Below are 17,371 nucleotides of genomic sequence, written 5' to 3'. Positions count from 1 at the left end.
ACTACAACGCACAGAGACACTAATTTACGGGGATCATATTACCGATCTCCACTTCCATTATTAAAGTCAAAATAGAACAGAGTGCTATGCAAAGCCAGTCATATCATAGAACAGACATTCTGTTTTAAAGAAATTTGCAGGTACAGGAGATGAAGACTTTCCAGAGAGACACCTGGATTCATCCCACACACCTAAAAGCGATGACCATGCCCAAGGCTGCTGTCAAACACGTGGAACTTACTGATGAACTGTGATAACCATTAAGGATAAGGAGGACTGATGTGGATAAGCAGCTGTAAGCTGGATAAAGGGAATGATATATTTAGAATGATATAAACAAAGAGAAAGCCATACCTAAACTGTTCTCAATGCTGACACTGTTTTGCATCTAACAAGCTAGAGAGAATATTCTGTCTTCAGTTTTTTTGATATCAGTCAACAAAATGACCTTCCAGTGTAAAAAAGCAATGACCGAAGAGCTCTTGGTGGCAGAGGGGAGATACCTAGGGAGAACATGAACCATTCCCAGATCCAGGATTCCCTCTCCTTAGGCCTGAAAGGTTGTAGAAAAGAGGAGGGGCGCATTCGTCAAGGTTAAAGCTCAGTTTGAATGATGTGCTAACTGTCCTCTTAAGGACAGCTAAAGAATGGGCCCTGCTGCAGTCTGCCCCATGGTGACAGGAACCACTGAATGAAGTCTGCCAGATACCCAGCCACCCCAAGCAGGTAAGGCATGCTCACAGGGGACTGGAAGTTGAGTAGAAGCAAAGATTTTAGATAATGGAGTCAGAGCGGACAAACTGGAGAAAGAGGCCAGGAGGTAATAATTTAATAGGGATAAACGAAGAGGCTTGCTCAGAAGCCAGGTAGGCCATTTCTTATCATCTGCAACAACACGCTTCCTGGAAAAAACATTTTATTTGGTGCACTAAAGCTTTTAAACATGATGTGCTCCTAATCTCCTTGGCATGTGTCACAGAGAACATCTATCCATGCCTAAAAACCACAGCAATCTCATTAGCATTCCCACTGAACACGGTGTCTTTACAGTTGCTAAAGCAGGCTCTCTACCAGCAGGAAATACAAAGATTGTTTAGACATAAATTTTTAGTTTTTCAATGGACCATGAACTGGAATCCTGCTGTTTAGAAAGCAGATGACAGATGCCTAAGGCAATTAAAGCAGCGATGCGAAAATGGCTTTTCCTTAGCAACAAAGTTATCCACAACCTTCCAGATATAGCAAATTCACAGTTATTTAATTTTAGAAGCAATCTGGGGGTAGATTAAAAAAAATACAGGAAATGGTTTGAATTTTCTTTTTACCTTTCAAAGGATGGGGCTTACTATTTTTCATATTCTCGAGTGTGAGGGCAAGAAAGGTTTTAAAGTTGTCCTTGTGCCTTTCCCACAGTTCAGAGCGTGCTTGTGTGTGCTTATGTTGACACCTTTGCCATATGTTTCTGGAGTGTGGAGAGAGCTGTGAGCGCTCTGCTGCGTGAAACAAAGAAGGGCCAGCTGACAGTAGCCCACGCGATCCATGGATTCACCCCTAGTCTAGTTTTCTTCCACGCTGCTTGGCAATGGGGCGGGGGATGAGGATCTGAACCAGCTCCAAACCACGTTCTAGCAGAAGAGTGTACCGTGTGGAGAACGAAGGGTAAGAAAATCATTACCAATCTGTAAACGCACGACTGCCATGGCGTCACCACCCTCCCAGAACGCAGAAGGGCAGAGCACCCTGGCTCTGTCTGCTCACTGGCTGTCGCGGTCTTGCAGGCCTCAGTTTTCCCTACCCCATGAGAGGTGTGCACCAGCTCTTCCAAGTGAGAATCGGCACTCACCAACAAACCGCTAACTGACTAGTACTCTCGGACTTCTGGGGTTAAAGAACTTGAATGTCCTACTGAGATAACTACTTAGGGAAATGGGAGCGAGCCTTTTCCCATTAGTATTCTCAAACAAACAGCCTCTATGCTCAAATACAAGCAGGAAAGAACAACATTTAATTATTCTAAAGAGTCTTCATATTAAGAATTATCCCAATTCCAAGAGAAGGACATAAAAAGAGATAACGGACAGGAGAGAGAGATCAAGGGTCAAGACTAGGAAGGAGAGACAAGACAAAAAGGTTCCACCCTCTTCAGAGAAGAGGGACAGCTTTCTTTAGATGACCCAACTCCATTTAAAAAACTATTTCTAGCCAAAGGCTCTGAGATCCCCAGAGCTTCAAAATAAGCCCAGGAAGGATTCGTTCTGACGACATCTGAACTCACTTCTAGGTGCTGCTTCCTCTCAAAGGGTCCAATCAAACATAGCTCTGACTACAGCTGGGAAGTTTTCAAGCCATATCCAGCAGGGCCAAGAGCAGCAGCAGAAGAAAGGCTGGGCTGTTGGAGCCCTGGGCTAAGGCTGGCGGCAGAACTAGGCTGAGAACAGCCCATCAGGACCTGCACATCACTTGCTATTGAGTCATCATATATATTCCAGCTGGGGCTGAGGACAAAGCGTAGTATCATTAGCATTTCTGTTCATATGGTTACTGGGTCATATTAATCTCTAAGCAGGCTAAAAATATAAAGCCTTTGATAGTCTGTAGCTAAAATTCAGGCCCAACATGTTTCTAGGGAAGAGAGAAAAAAAGATTAAATATGCGAAGTACTTGAAGTGCTTGCAAAGAAAGGTGCAATGGATAACATCTCATTAAATAAAAAATGGGTTATTCTGAAGTATGCTATTCAAAGCAAATATTATGCGCTACAGCTTAGCTTTCACAATGTTCCTTAAATAAAAGTATCAGAAAGCCCCACATTAGCTAACTGAAAGGCAGTCTCTCTGGTCCTCTGTGTTCAGCTAAAACAAAACAGTCAAGGGAACGTTATTTGTCAATGGTATATTGATATCAAAAGTACCGATTTCCCCTCTTATATAGAGACTTGTATGTTAAGAGAGACACTAGATAATCTCAAGTAATCAAAAGACAAAGGACTCTAATTGCTAAAGGGAATTCTTGAGCACACCTTCAGTGTCCCACCACCAGCACAGCCGTGCCGTTGTTCTTCCCCTGCCTCACCCCAGTTCTCTGGAGACAGAAAATAGATGCCCAGCAACCCCACTTCTGGCTATTTATTCAAAACAACTGCAATCAGGACCATGTCCACTGTAGCGTTATTCACAACAGCCAAGATGTGGCAGCAACCTGAGTGTCCACAGACCAATGAACGATAAAGAAAATGGGCTCTATCAGGGCACCTGGGTGGCTCAGTGAAGCTGAAGTCTCTGCCTTCAGCTCGGGTCATGACCTCAAAGTCCTGGGATCGAGCCCTGCATTGGGATCTCTGCTCAGCGGGGAGCCTGCTTCTCCTTCTCTCTCTGCCTGCCTCTCTGCCTACTTGTGATCTCTCTCTCTCTCTCAAATAAATAAATAAATCTTAAAAAAAAAGAAAAAAAGAAAAAGAAAATGGCTCTATCAACATACAATGGGATATCATTCAGTCTTAGGAAAGGAGGTCCTGACATGCGTAACAACATGGATGAACCTTCAGGACATTATGCAAAATGCAGTAAGTCAAACGCAGAAGGACGAATGCTGCAGGAATCCATTTGTGTTTCTAGGTAGTTGTGACATAAGCATCTTCGCCCCAAGGATTTTTGCTAAAAAGTTTTTTATTGAGTAACTAATTGGCCATGAGGTAATTTCATTGTAAAAAATAAAATCATGAGACACTAAAGAGGAACATTCATTAAGAAGGACATAAGGAAACATGAAAGTGGTAACAAAATTAAAATGACTTTATTATGAAATACAAAATATTTGAATACATTCAAAATGTATAGTGTAAATATGGGGCAATACTGCATAAGTAACTGATTTTATTTTGTGGATTATACCTAAGCACTTGTCTTCAAAGACTTTTGCTCAGAGTATTAAATCTTTTTTTCTTTTTGCTTGTTAACTCATCTCATTTGGCATCATGCTTTTTCTTTTTTTCCACTGAAATTCTTTCCTTCATTAGGAAAGGCTATCAGTTTCCAAATATTAGGATGCATATTTGTGAGTGAGCATCGCATTGCTTTGTGAAAGCCTGGCATATTGTCACATGTCCACTGACAAACGTCCCAAAGTTCTATGGGAAATGTGAGTTCAAAACTGTGTCACTGTGCAGACCATTAGGAGGGCTAAGATCTATATAACATAAAAACGGGAGTACTTCCTCAATGGAGAAGTGAAACCCAACGTTCAACCAACTGATGAAACCAAACTGTCAAACCGAACTGCCAACCAGCTATTTTTTTTTATCTTTTAGGGCAAAATTGCCTTATGGCCAATTAGTTATGTGGTGAAAATGCTTGTGGCAAAAATAACTACGGCAAAGATGCTTATAGAGGAAAAACTGGACATGTCCATTTATATGACAGATCTAAAGTAGTAAATGCATAGAAAGCAGGAAGTTGAATGTTGGTTGCCAGGGCTGGGAACAGGGGAAAGTAGGGAGCTGCTGTTCAAAGGGTATCAGCTTTCAGTTATGCAAGATGAAAACCTTTCAGAGATTTGCTGTAGAACATTGTGCTTATAGTTAACAATGCTCTACTGTACACTTAGAAACTATTAAGAGGGTGGATCTCACGTGCCTTTTCACCACAATAAGAAAAAAAAAAAGAAAATATATGATGGGTAGGACACACTTGGGGAAAGGGGATTAAGGAAAGGAAAAACAATCACTACTTATTAAAAAGAGAACTACCCATAAGCCAGTAATTACATACTAGGTATTTACCCGGGGGATACAAAAATACAGATTCAAAGGGGTAAATGTACCCCGATGATTATAGCAGCACCAAACTACGGAATGAGCCCAAATGTCCACCAACTGATGAATGGATAAAGAAAATGTGACATATATACACAAAGGAGTATTATTCGGCCATCAAAAAGAATGAAATCTTGCCATTTGCAGTGATGTTGATGGAACTACAGGGTATTACACTAAGTGAAATAAGTCAGTCAGAGAAAGGCAAATACCATATGACTTGACTCATATGTGGAATTTAAGAAACAAAACAGACGAATATATGGGAAGGGGGAAAAGAAAAAAAGGAGAGAAGGAAACAAGCCATAAGAGACTCTAAACAACAGGGGACAAACTGAGAGTTGCTGGAGGGGAGGATGGGAGATGGGCTTAATTGGTGATGGGGATTAAGGAGGGCACTTGTGATAAGCACCGGGTGTTGTATCTAAGTGATGAATCACTAAATTCTACTCCTGAAACCACTATTGCACTAATGTTAACTAACTAGAATTTAAGTAAAAATTTGAAACAACAAAACCCCAAACCACCACTACACACCTATTAAATTTCTGAATTTGAGCATGAAGAAGCAGCTGAAAACATAGTATCTTTCTCAAGTGGGTTCCCTAAAACATTATTCCCAAGAGATAATAAATTTCAGAAGAGTTCCATGATCAAAAAATTTGTGAAAAACTGCATATTGTTTCCTTCTTGCATTTTCACAATGAAGATTGGTACATAAAAGATTCTAAGAAGTCCTAGAAGAAACTTACCTATTTAACATTCTTCAAGATAGCATTTCCAAACTCACTTGACTTAGAAAAAGACTTTAAAAAAATAAAATAGATATTAAAATCAAAAGGGGCTCATATTTTACAGAGAACCATTTAGGAAATCGTGATTTAGGGGAACTAATTTTAGGGACAGATTTTGAGGCAGGCCAGACTACTGAGAGCTCCTTCTCCTGTTTCAAAAACTGAGATAACCAACCAATGTTACTCCTGTCTTGCCTGACATATTTAACCCCTTTTATCATGTGAAATTCTTTTTTAAAAAAATATTTTATTTATTCATTTGACAGAGAGAAATCACAAGTAGGCAGAGAGGCAGGCAGAGAGAGAGTGGGAAGCAGGCTCCCCGCTGAGCAGAGAGCCTGATGTGGGGCTTGATCCCAGGACCCTGAGATCATGACCCAAGCCAAAGGCAGAGGCTCAACCTACTGAGCCACCCAGGCACCCCTATCATGTGAAATTCTAATTAGATTGTCTAATGAATATCTTCCAGAAGAGTTCAAATATTAGTCAAGCTTTCATATAAATCAAGTATCTCAGTATCACTGTATACTAACAGAGCACTTTAAGTTTTTAAAATTGCTTTCATTAACACACACACACACACACACACACACACATACCCCTATCCTTCCTTCAAGTTATACACTAAGTGGTTTAGTGAGGACTAAACTCCAGATTGGCTTATTCTAGCCTATTATCCTTTCTAGTAGTAAAAAGGTCTCTGTGGGCTGAGTTGGCAGACTTTAACCAATGTCTTTTGCATGATTCATTTCAAGTTACAAACACCTAACTTAACCAATTTCAAGGAAGGGACACCAGGTGGCTCAGCTGGTCAAGTGGCCAACTCTTAATTTCAGCTTAGGTCATGATCGGGGCAGAGCCCCACACTGGGCTCCACACTCAGCATAGAGTCAGCTTGAGATTCTCTCTCTCTTTCCTCTCCCTCTGCCTCTCACTCATGCTCTCTCACTACAATAAATTAATAAATCTTCAAAAAAAAATTTCTAGGAGACAACATGGCCAAGTCGTGCTAAACAATAGCTGTGTGTGGTGGGAGCCCCTCAGATTTTTATTTTTATGTTATTTATTTGTTTATTTTTATTTATTTTTAAAAAGATTTTATTTATTTTTCTGATAGAGAGAGGGAGAGCGCACAAGTAGGCAGAGCAGCAGGCAAAGGGAGAGGGGGAAGCAGGATCTCTGCTGAGCAGGGAGCCCCAGGCAGGGCTCCATCCCAGAATCCTGGGATCATGACCTGAGCCAAAGGTAGATGCTTAGCAGACTGAGCCACCCAGGCACCTGCCCCTCAGATTTTTATAAAGAAATTGTTCCTGTTAATCAAATATGCTTTTGTTAGACTAAAGGAGATTCAACTGATTCTACCCTTATAAATATTCTCTGGGCCACACAGAGTAGACAAAAAGGTAGAAAACGGCCATGTAAAAAGATTACCTCTTTTCTAATGATCTCATTTTTCACACTACAAAAATCTTTCATATGTGAGTGATCTAGCCTTGAGTTATAAAGAAATTTATATTTGAAAGCTCTGAATTTAGCAGAGCTTTCACGTCCTAAGTGTTCATTTGGCATCACTTCTAAAAATACCATTAAAACAGACAGAATGAGTACAGGTGCCCTCTTTTGCCCTTATTGTACTTAAATACTTTAAACTGTTCCAGTTTTTCACAGAAATGCTGTTCATGGATTATAAGCAAAATTTAATCCTAACCTATTCAACTTTAGGTTCAAAATCTTTTCATTATTAGAGAAAAGATAATGCTAAAAATACTTCTTTCTGGACAGGACTTTTTCTTTCTTCAATCCTTTGCCTGGAAAATGCATTTAGGTGTTTACCTCCATAAAAGGGACTTGCCTCTATGTATGTCTTGACTAACATCCAACCAGCATGTTGGCAGATTAGCAGCTGTGTTAACTCTGTGTGTGTGTGTGTGTGTGTGTGTGTGTATGTGTGTGTGAACTTCAACTATTCCATTGTCTCTGTATTAAAGATCCTTGGTGGGGGACGCCTGGGTGGCTCAGTGGGTTAAAGTCTCTGCCTTCAGCTCAAGTCATGATCTCAGGGTCCTGGGATCAAGCCCCGCATGGGGCTCTCTGCTCAGCAGGGAGCCTGCTTCCCCTTCTCTCTCTCTGCCTGCCTCTCTGCCTACTTGTGATCTCTGTCAAATAAATAAATAAAATCTTTAAAAAAAAAATTCCTTAGTGGAACTAAGTAGGTGCTTTAAAAGAAAAAAAAAAAAAGAAGAGAGAGAGTCAACAATTAGCCTTGAATACATTATTAGGCAACCACACACTTTAAATCAGCCAGGCTCAGCAGTAAAGCAAATCAACATCAGCACAGCCAAAGTGCTTCTCCATCTGTCATTGTTTATCAGCACCATAAACTGTAAGACAGCCTGGTCTTCTTACTACTATTGGAAAATAAAATCAATGAAATCAAGCCTCTAAAAGGTGGTAAATTGTCCAAAGTCACATTACTGGGAGAAGAGCTAGGAGTGTTGACTCAGGTCTCGAACAGAACACTTTTTCACTATCACCATGTTCTCCGCATGGTAAGTACAGGAGTGGGCCTGGAGTGTACCCCTTCTAAGATACTGATGGCCATACTCCAGAAATGCCCCACTCTATTAGTGTTCTAGGGAACCTGTTAACCAGGAAAGTGAATCACATGCTCATGTGTGCCAAAGGCAGAAGATCAATGGGGAAACTCACTCATTTATTCATCTAAACACAAATAATTAATGTGTGTCCACTGTGTGTCAAGTATTAAGTGTACAGTAGCTAATGAGAAAGACGCCAAGAACTGCTGTGCTGGGCATCACACAACCTTAATATTGTCAACACAGGGACAAATTACCAACTGGCTAATAACTGGTGAATATTAACCATAACATATGCATAATGTAACCTTTAAAGTATTTATTTTAAGATGCTAATAATGTTTCCTTGGAAGCAAAAACAAGCATAAATTATATTTGCGTCATTTAAAACATTTTTAATTTTTTTTATTTTCCCCACCCCTTGTGTCATTTGTAATAATAATGTTCCATAACAAGAGTCATTATAGCAACTTAAAATGCCAGACTTTTCAATCAAATGCTATAATCCAGTGGCATTGCACTGGTTCACACTCACTTGTAAAAGGTTTCATATGAAGACAACATGAAAGTGAAAATCAAAAGCAAAACAACTGCAGAAGGGCACAGAAAATTTTCCAGTTCATTTTGCTAATGTTAAAAATGACCTATAAACATATCAGAAACTCCTGATAACAAATCCCAGATGTGCTCTGCTCTGTGCAGAATATGTTCACCTGGGAAGTTATGTGAACTACTGAAACATGTATAAAACCCAAAAAAGGACCTATAATCTAACTCAAGACGTTCTGAATCCAAGGTCTGTGGAAAAAGGACTTCATGGAAGAAGTGGGCTAAAGAGACATTCGTCCCTGGGTGAGCCCAAGGTTCTGGGAAGGAGTCCTGTGAGCAGAGGCAACTCTGCCCTTAACTGACAGGTTTCTTCACAGTCTCCAAAGCTCTGCTAGATTCTCATTTGCTACAAAATAAAGGAGGTTGGACGACTTCCTGTCTAAGGTTAGTAAATCCAGCTTCAATGTCAAAAATACTCTAAATTTCTTTATTACATCAGTGTTTTGTTTTGTTTTTTTAAAGATTTACTTATTTGAGAGAGTGAGAGAGAGCGTGCACATGTGTGCGAGTGAGCGAGCAGGGGGATGGGCAGAAGAAGAGGATCTCAAGCAGACTCCCCCACTGAGCGTGGAGCCCATTCCCATGACCCTGAGGTCATGACCTGAGCCCACATCAGGGAGCCGCCCAGGGGCCCCACACAAGTGAGTGTTCTTAATGAAGTAGAAAAGGAAAGCTGTGCAAAGTTTTGGCGGGCAGCTGGATTGGCCAAAGGTTGCTATCTAAGGGGTTCCATCTGAGCTACCTCTCAGTGAACACTCATTCAATAACTCACTCATTTATTCATCTGAAAACAAATAATTACTGTGTCCACTACGTGTCAAGTATTAAGTATACAGCAGCTAACATGAAAGACAGTCATTGCTCTCATAGATTGTATAGTCTAACAGAGTAGATGGACATTAAATGAAGCAATATTTCATTACAGAGGTATCTAAAGCCACAAAGGAATGGTAGATGGTATTATGACAATGATTTATGATGGAGATGTAAGCTCCATGAAGAAAGGATTCCTAAAAATACTATAATTAAGCTGAGACCCAAAGGAAAAGTAGGTATTAGGCAGGCAGAAGAAACAGTATGTATAATGACCCTGAAAAAGAGAGAAAAAGGCCAGTTATGATTGGCTCAAGAGGAAGAAGAGAGAACTAAGGCAAAAGACGTGTGCAGTGTAGTGAAGGGGAATGGAGGTAGTATTAATTAAGGATTCTGACCTTTATCCTAATGGCAGTGGAAGATAACCGAAAGGTTTAAAGGAGGACATTATGATTTTAAAAGGTCACTCCGGTTTTATGTAAAGAATGTACTGGAGATTGGCTAAGCTGAACTGGGGAGACCAGTGGGGAGCCTCCTCTAGATATGCAAGTGAGAGATGAGAGTGACTCACTCCAGTATCCCCGAGAGCCTTCTGTGGTCGCTTCTGGTCCTTGTTCTCCCATACATCATCCTGATCTATTCCGCACATTTACTGAGCACCCCCTGTGAGCCAAGCAGTCCCATTCAGACCTCTGGGCACATGCGGCGGAGTCAAGATCCTGGCAGTTCTGTAAGGAAGTACCATCAGAAGCCGGTTCCACCTCTGGGAGTCCTGCGGTTGCTAGCCAGACCGCGGCAAGAAGTTTGAGGTGTGGATTCATCAGACGACTCCAACAAGTCACATAGTCTTGGCGGACTCTAATTACACATAGAGCATGGGTCAGAAGATTTACATTCATAAAGCCAAAAAGTCTCTGAGGTGGTGAGACAAAATCAAACCCACAAAGGTTGTATTTTCTCTGTAGACCACTCCATCTAAAAACTTAGCCGAAGAGCAGCAAGAACAACATAATAAATACAGAAACATTTAAGTTCGCAAAAGAGAGGTCTTTTTTGAGAAAAGCTGGTTGGATACAAAAGATGTGAAGGAAATACACCAGTTAAATTCTTCTTCATGCACCCCCCCCCACCCAGTTTACCTAGGAAAGCTGCAACCTGAGAGCACAGCCTGCAAACAGTCCGAGAACTTCCAGGGTTCCTGGCATTGCTGCTGTGCCAGGGACCCTCTCCCACTCTCCATATGGAGCAAAAATGAAAGGGCTAAAGGGCTAAGAGCAAGCAAGTGGCCCGTAAAATGCTATCTGTAGCGTCTGTCTTGTTTTAGTTCACTGATTGCACTGTATCTGTATTCATAATGATGCAGACAACAAAGGAAGTTCCTCTGACTGGAAAGGTAAGAAAGGTTGATGCTATTTAAAATAGTCAAGGTTTAAAGGCAACTGTAGGCTAACATAAGAAAGAGAATATGACCGTAGCATCTTGGAATTTGCAATAGTAAGGGAAAGGGATTATGGGCATAGGAAGGTATCTGCTCCTGACTTTTAGGACAGCAAGTTCCAAAACCTTAGCTATGAGACTATTGCTAAAAACTTAAAGGGGTTATTCAGGAAAGAAGGTTGTGCCTCATGAGAAATTCTCTGTAGACAATCAAGAACAGAGCGCCCAAGAGATAGAGCATTACCTATGGAAATACTGATGTGCTTCTATATAATGGGGGCTCTCTGGAAAGCTCAAACTTAACGTTTTAGGAGAAAGAGAAATAAAAACAGAACTGGGGATGAACTTTAAAAAGCATCTAAGAAGGGTTCAGTTAACAGAGGCTCAAAATGCCAGAGTCAAAAAAATCAAGTATTGTTGGCTACATTCAAATTAAGAAAAAAAGCAAGAGGACAGAGTAACAATTTGGGGAAAGGGAGGGTAATGTTCACAGAGGAACAGTGAAAGGGGAGCCTACCTCAGGATGGAAGCTGGCTTGTATCTCTCATAATGAAGAAAATGGTCTCCATATTAGGCAGGGCAAACAAAGAGCATGGGAGGCAGAGGACAGGAGGGGCTGTGCCACTTTGAATGATTTCTAATTCTCTCCCTTAGACGATTCTCAACTCTGGCCACTGCAGAATGGACAGGTCCCTTCTAGACACCAGGCGGATGGAGGTGGCCTTCTTGTGACTGTGGCAACAGTCCCACTATACATACGTACAGTGTGTTATGTTGTATATATTGCTTCCTCTTCCGGGTTTCCCACTGGGCTATTACTACTGCCTTCATTATACACTGAAGCTCAGCATTTAAGTGACCTACCCAAAGTCACACACCCCACAGGGGACAGGACCAGATGTAGATCCAGGTATGTGACCCCGTGCTCTTTTCACTAACCAGGTTGTCTGTTCACTACATCTTCAGAGAGCAATTGATAAAATTCAAGCTATGTAATATTAACAACATCAGTATTAACTGTGTTTGTAGCAAAATGAATACTGTTAACCATCAAGTGTTAGGTACTAAACATCTATCCAAAGGTCATACAGTTCTGGCTGTTCAATGCTCAAATCTCATTTATTCTTCAGACCATCCCCCGGAGGGAGTTACTGATGAGGACCTGAGGCTCCTGGCATTAATTAACTTACTTGGGGTCACCAGTGACTAGTGCAGCAGAGATTTAAAAGTACTGAAATCTATTCTAGCTCGAAACTCCATACTCTTTCCACTACAACTGGCTGCTACTCTAAATGTTTATCAAGGACTTCTCTACAAGAGGGAAGGTACAGTTAACCCAAATGCAGTAGGCAGAAATAGTCACTGGCTTTCTTGAGTCCTCAGAAGTCTGATGTTCCAAATACATTTTCATAAGCATGGCCTATGATCGTGCTCACTACCTCTCTCTATTCTACCCAGGTCCAAGTCTTGTGGGAAGAAACACTAAGGGCCTGAGTATAGCAGGGGAAGGTGCAGGGGTGGGCAACAAAACAAATAGCATCTGAATTTATTGTGATTTTAAAAGGTGCTCAAAGATTGCCATATTCCCTGGGGCAAATGTACTTCCCTCCATTAAGGAATAAGCCAGGAGGTTGTTAGCCTGTGGGCAAAGGAAAGACAGAAGCATGGGGAAATGGAGCTTTCTCTATAGTCCCTAGTACGACCCCATCCAATCACTAGTTCTGGCTGCAGAGAGGAACAAAGAAGGCACACAGAAGAGAATCCAAGGCTCTACAGGTTAAGGTTATGACTCACCATGACCAGTGGTGAGTGCCATAGCCGTCTAAATGTTTGGTGTCTAAAAATCTGGTGTCTTAGCCTCACAAAAGTGCATGCACAAGGAAGTCCACCCAGCATCAGCAGCAGTAAAGAAAATCCTCCAAGTATAATCATTTGCCAATTCAACAAGGGTTAATTGAGCACCTACTACTCCAGCTACACATCAAGCAATGGGTAAGCAAGCACTGGGAATGAAGCAGAGAATGAGACAGACACCGTGCCTGTCTCTGCGGAGTTTACAGTCTGTGGGGGGGCGGGTGGTTTACTGCTACGAAAGGGGAAGGTCAGGACACTGTGGGTACTTGAAAACTAGGAATGGAGCTGAATCTTTATCATACCTCTCCATTAATTCAAAGAGTATTTCAAAATTCTGAAAAAGAATTGTTGTTCATTTTGATTAAAAAACAAACAAACCACCACTACTTATTTTTAAAGAGCCCAGTAATGTAGCAACTGTTTATTTTAGGCACTGGCTTTTGAAATTTGATCAGATTTATGTCTTAATAAAAATATAACTTGCTGAATATTTAAAAATCTACCAACTGAAACTTTCACCTTCTAAGTGTTGAGATCAGTGGGCTCCAGGAATTCAGGAGGAACAAGAAAAATGACCCCCCCACCCAACCCCGCCTTTCCTTAACCCTTGACTCTCCCGCCAAAAGGATGTATGCCCAGGTCATGTCTCCATAGGTAACCCGATACCTATGCAGGAAACAGATAAAAGACCCCCAACTCCCTCCCAGTGTGACTTCCCCCACTCCCCTTTCCAGAGTCGAGGAACCTTACCTGAGGGTGCCCACCTCCTCCCGGAGCAACTTTCCTGGCTCCCCTTCTCCGGAGCCCTGAAACTTCACTGGAGAGTGCCTTTAATAAATCTTGCCTTGCACCTACCTTGCCTGGTCTTGTGTTTACCTCGCCTGCGAAACTTTACACTAAGAAGCTTGAGTCAGCTACCCAAAATTAGTCAAAGTTGACCACAGAGAGTAGAGATTAAATGTCATAATAGAACATATTTGGGGTGCCTGGCCAGTTAAGCATCCCACTCTTCGTTTTGGCTCAGATTGTGATCTCAGGGTCCTGAGACCGAGCCCTGTGTCAGGCTCTGCACTCAGCGCAGAGCCTGCTTAAGACTCTCTCTCCCTCACTCTCTCTCTTAAATAAATCTTAAAAAAAAAAAAAAAACACAATAACATATTCCTTACTTTATTTATTCTAGTCTAACATATGCCCCAAGAACATCCTTTGCTGGAAGTGTTAACAGCCACTGTACGACTGCAAAGGGAGGTGTTCAATACCTGATCTGTTCTCCTACTTGTTCTATTAATCCATTAACATAGGTCTCAGATTATTTCCTCCTACCACCTTCTATTTCCCCAAACTTCCAAAGAGTGGCAGAGCTGGGATTTCAGGGATTTAGACCTATGTCTGTTCACAAAACCAACTGAGCACACCAGCTCCCTACATTCTGCCATGTGTCCCCACTTTAGATCAGAAGGAGCAAATCAGGATACCTCTAGTGGCCCGGCAGGTAAGACCGTGAAGCAGGAGTGCAGGTAAGGCATATGCGTATGTGTTATGAACAGGATTACAGGGACCTGGAGGACTATAGGGAATTGGAGGGGACTGAAAGAGATAGCAGTTATCTGGCTCCAATGTGTGATCTTGCAATTTTAAGAGAAATCAGAATTTCAAAATTTTATGTATACTCCCTGAACATTAACATTTAGTGTGAGTCCAAAGTGAACTTGTTTTAAGAGCACCACATGGGTCAAACAGGTCACTAGCTGGCAACCTTTGTTAATGCACTGTTGGCATCACCCTTTAAACAGCACCAGTTGGGTATGCTAAATTCTGCACGGTTATTTTCATAAGTGTAACATCACCCTGGGGATGGGTGAGGCAGAAGGTTCGTTAACGCCTGGCATACTGTGGGTACTCTCTTTTTCAGGCAGCCTAGAGGGACTCATGGACTGATACCATGTAAGGTAAAGCTGCTCACTTATGATCACGAGGTGCTTTTCTCCCCAGGGGCCCAGAAAATAAACTTCGTTTCTTTCCCACAGCAGTTATGCCCCGAGCGGTCGCTTACCCGTTTGTCAATGTCATTGTGTTGGAGCTGCACAAAGCGTGCGCTGATGGCTGCGATGTAGCTCTGCTGATTGGAGAACGCCACACGGCCAGCACCTTTGGGGTACTTCAGCTCCGGGTCCGTGTCGATGCCGGCATAGCAGACACCACCATACAGACGGTCCATGATCATTGCCAGTTCAACTGCAAGAAAATAAACACAATTTGGTATAAATGTTTAGAAGGTACTTTTGCCCAGGAGAAGGAAGAACTATTTAAAGATCATGCAGTATAATTAAGAAAAGAAAAACCCATGTTAGGTATCATGAGGGATGTCCACATCCGTCTTACAACTCAAGGAAGGAAGCGCCTCATATTTTAAAATAAAATGAAAAAAAATTAAGAATTTACATAAGACACACACAAATTTACATAATCAGAACTTCAACAACAGTATAAAAGGAATGATCTATCGGCAATCCTACTGTTCTAATTTCTGTTTAGTCCACTGGAGTGGGCCCTGGGTAGGCAAAGCATTTCAAACAATGCACTAACAATTATAAACAGCCCTATTTACTGACCTCTAAGACTGAAAGCAATTATTAAAGTCATACTGCTATATTAAGATTAAGCTATAGAAAGAATTAATTGCTCATTTTAACTGGAGGCAACAAATTTATAACCTTAAGATAAATCTCTACAATGAAAAAAAAATACTATACTTATTTTTTAGTATATTCTATTCCAACTGAGAAATCTCCACACTAGCCTCTCACACTGAATTCTAAATAATAATAATAATAATAATGATGATGATGATAATAGTAGCAATGAACATTTATTGAGCACTTAAAACAATGTACCAGGAAGTATGAAGGCAGTAAAAATACACCCATCCTGTACTCTGCTAAAAATCCAGAGGTCTGGTCTAAACTCCTTGCCACATTTTTTCTAAATAAACCTTTATATTGGTATATTTACAAAACACCTATACAGAAGGCATTTGGAAATTGGACCATTCCAAAGGTCTGATATCCTAGAATTATCCTCACCAATGGTGTCAAGGAGAGACAGGTAGCAATTACTTACCTGGATCCAAACTGCCTGAAGGTAATTGTTTACTTGATACTGGATGTCACTTCCTCCACGTATGACCATTTCTTTCAGGCTACTCATATGACTTAAGTCCAGAAGACTTAGCCTTAGCCCTGGGGAATGACCCAAGAACCTACTTCCCTCAAACACCTACATGTGATATTTAGAAAGGAGAAGACAGGGTAGGTGGATGATGACCTGGGTTGTAGCCAGTGTGCAAAGACTGTCACATCACACAACAGACCTCCAAGGGAATCAGTATTTGGGGAGAAGGAAAGCAGCCCAAGCTGGTGGGGTAGGGGAGGAACTTTGTACCAGACACAGAGTTGAAGGGCTGAATGGTAAAAGAACCCCACCAGATTTCTTTCTTTCTTTCTTTTTTAAGATTTTATTCATTTACTTGACAGAGATCACAAGTAGGCAGAGAGGCAGGCAGAGAGAGACAGAGAAGAGGAAGCAGGCTCCCTGCTGAGCAGAGAGACCGATGTGGGGCTTGATCCCAGGATCCTGAGATCATGACCTGAGCCGAAGGCAGAACCTTTAACCCACTGTGCCACCCAGGCACACCCCCCTCCACCAGATTTCTATGAACAGAACGAAAGCCAAGCATTACTGGTTTCTGTAGTATGAAGCTGCTGAGCCGGTAAGAAAAGCTTTGTTGCTAACAGAAAGGATGTCTTTCTACTTAACTTCTCCAAAATTTCTCTCCATACCAGACTGCCTAATATTGGTGATTATTTTCTAAGTGCCTGTTTTTAAGAAGATTGATCTGCAACCAACAGGTTCTGGAATTTTCAGAAAATAATAAGTTAGCAATATCTAGGCCCTAGAATAGGTACTACTGAAGACAGAACAGCAGAAAGCCATCCCAATTATTCCATTATGATCAGAATTTCCGAGTCATATCAACCAAAGAGCATTGCTGATTACAGCCCAAGTGGACTCTGACTGCAGTCTTAGGGCAGGATCCAGGAATCACATTCATTCAAATTATGCAATAAGAATCATGCACATACTCTGGGTATCAGAGTTCAGTGGGTCCTCATACTTTAGCCCAACAACCTCTGATGGCTTGAGGACTTCTTCACATGGCTAATAGTATTCCAGTGACAGAGACCAAGACATTGAAAGTAGAAATAATTAAATTCAGTCATTAATGAATTCCTGTTGTTGGTCAATGGACTTATTAAAACAAGCAACCTCAGGAACTGGAAATTAAACCCCAATTTTCCAAAGACCAAGCTTCTCATGGAATGGCATAAGAGAGTAAACACTCCATCAGCCTGGTGAACAGCCAGGAGAAGAATGCTGGCAAGGGGCTAACTGGCACT

At 41.5% G+C, this 17,371-nt stretch overlaps 1 protein-coding gene across 3 annotated transcripts in view; it reads right to left on the bottom strand.

The window, feature by feature from the left end:
- CPEB3 (cytoplasmic polyadenylation element binding protein 3) overlaps positions 1-17,371 on the bottom strand; it is a gene marked incomplete at its 5' end in the record, with an annotated part of 151,874 nt that overhangs the window by 8,928 nt on the left and 125,575 nt on the right. For all 3 annotated transcript variants that reach the window (XM_080823314.1, XM_080823315.1, XM_080823316.1), the window contains one exon: positions 14,968-15,149. In XM_080823314.1, the coding sequence (XP_080679440.1) occupies positions 14,968-15,149 (182 nt within the window). The remainder of the gene's footprint in view (positions 1-14,967; positions 15,150-17,371) is intronic.

Source organism: Martes martes (assembly GCF_963455335.1).
Source record: "Martes martes genome assembly, chromosome: 14".
Lineage (NCBI taxonomy): Eukaryota > Metazoa > Chordata > Mammalia > Carnivora > Mustelidae > Martes > Martes martes.
This window is presented reverse-complemented; position numbering and strand designations above follow the sequence as displayed.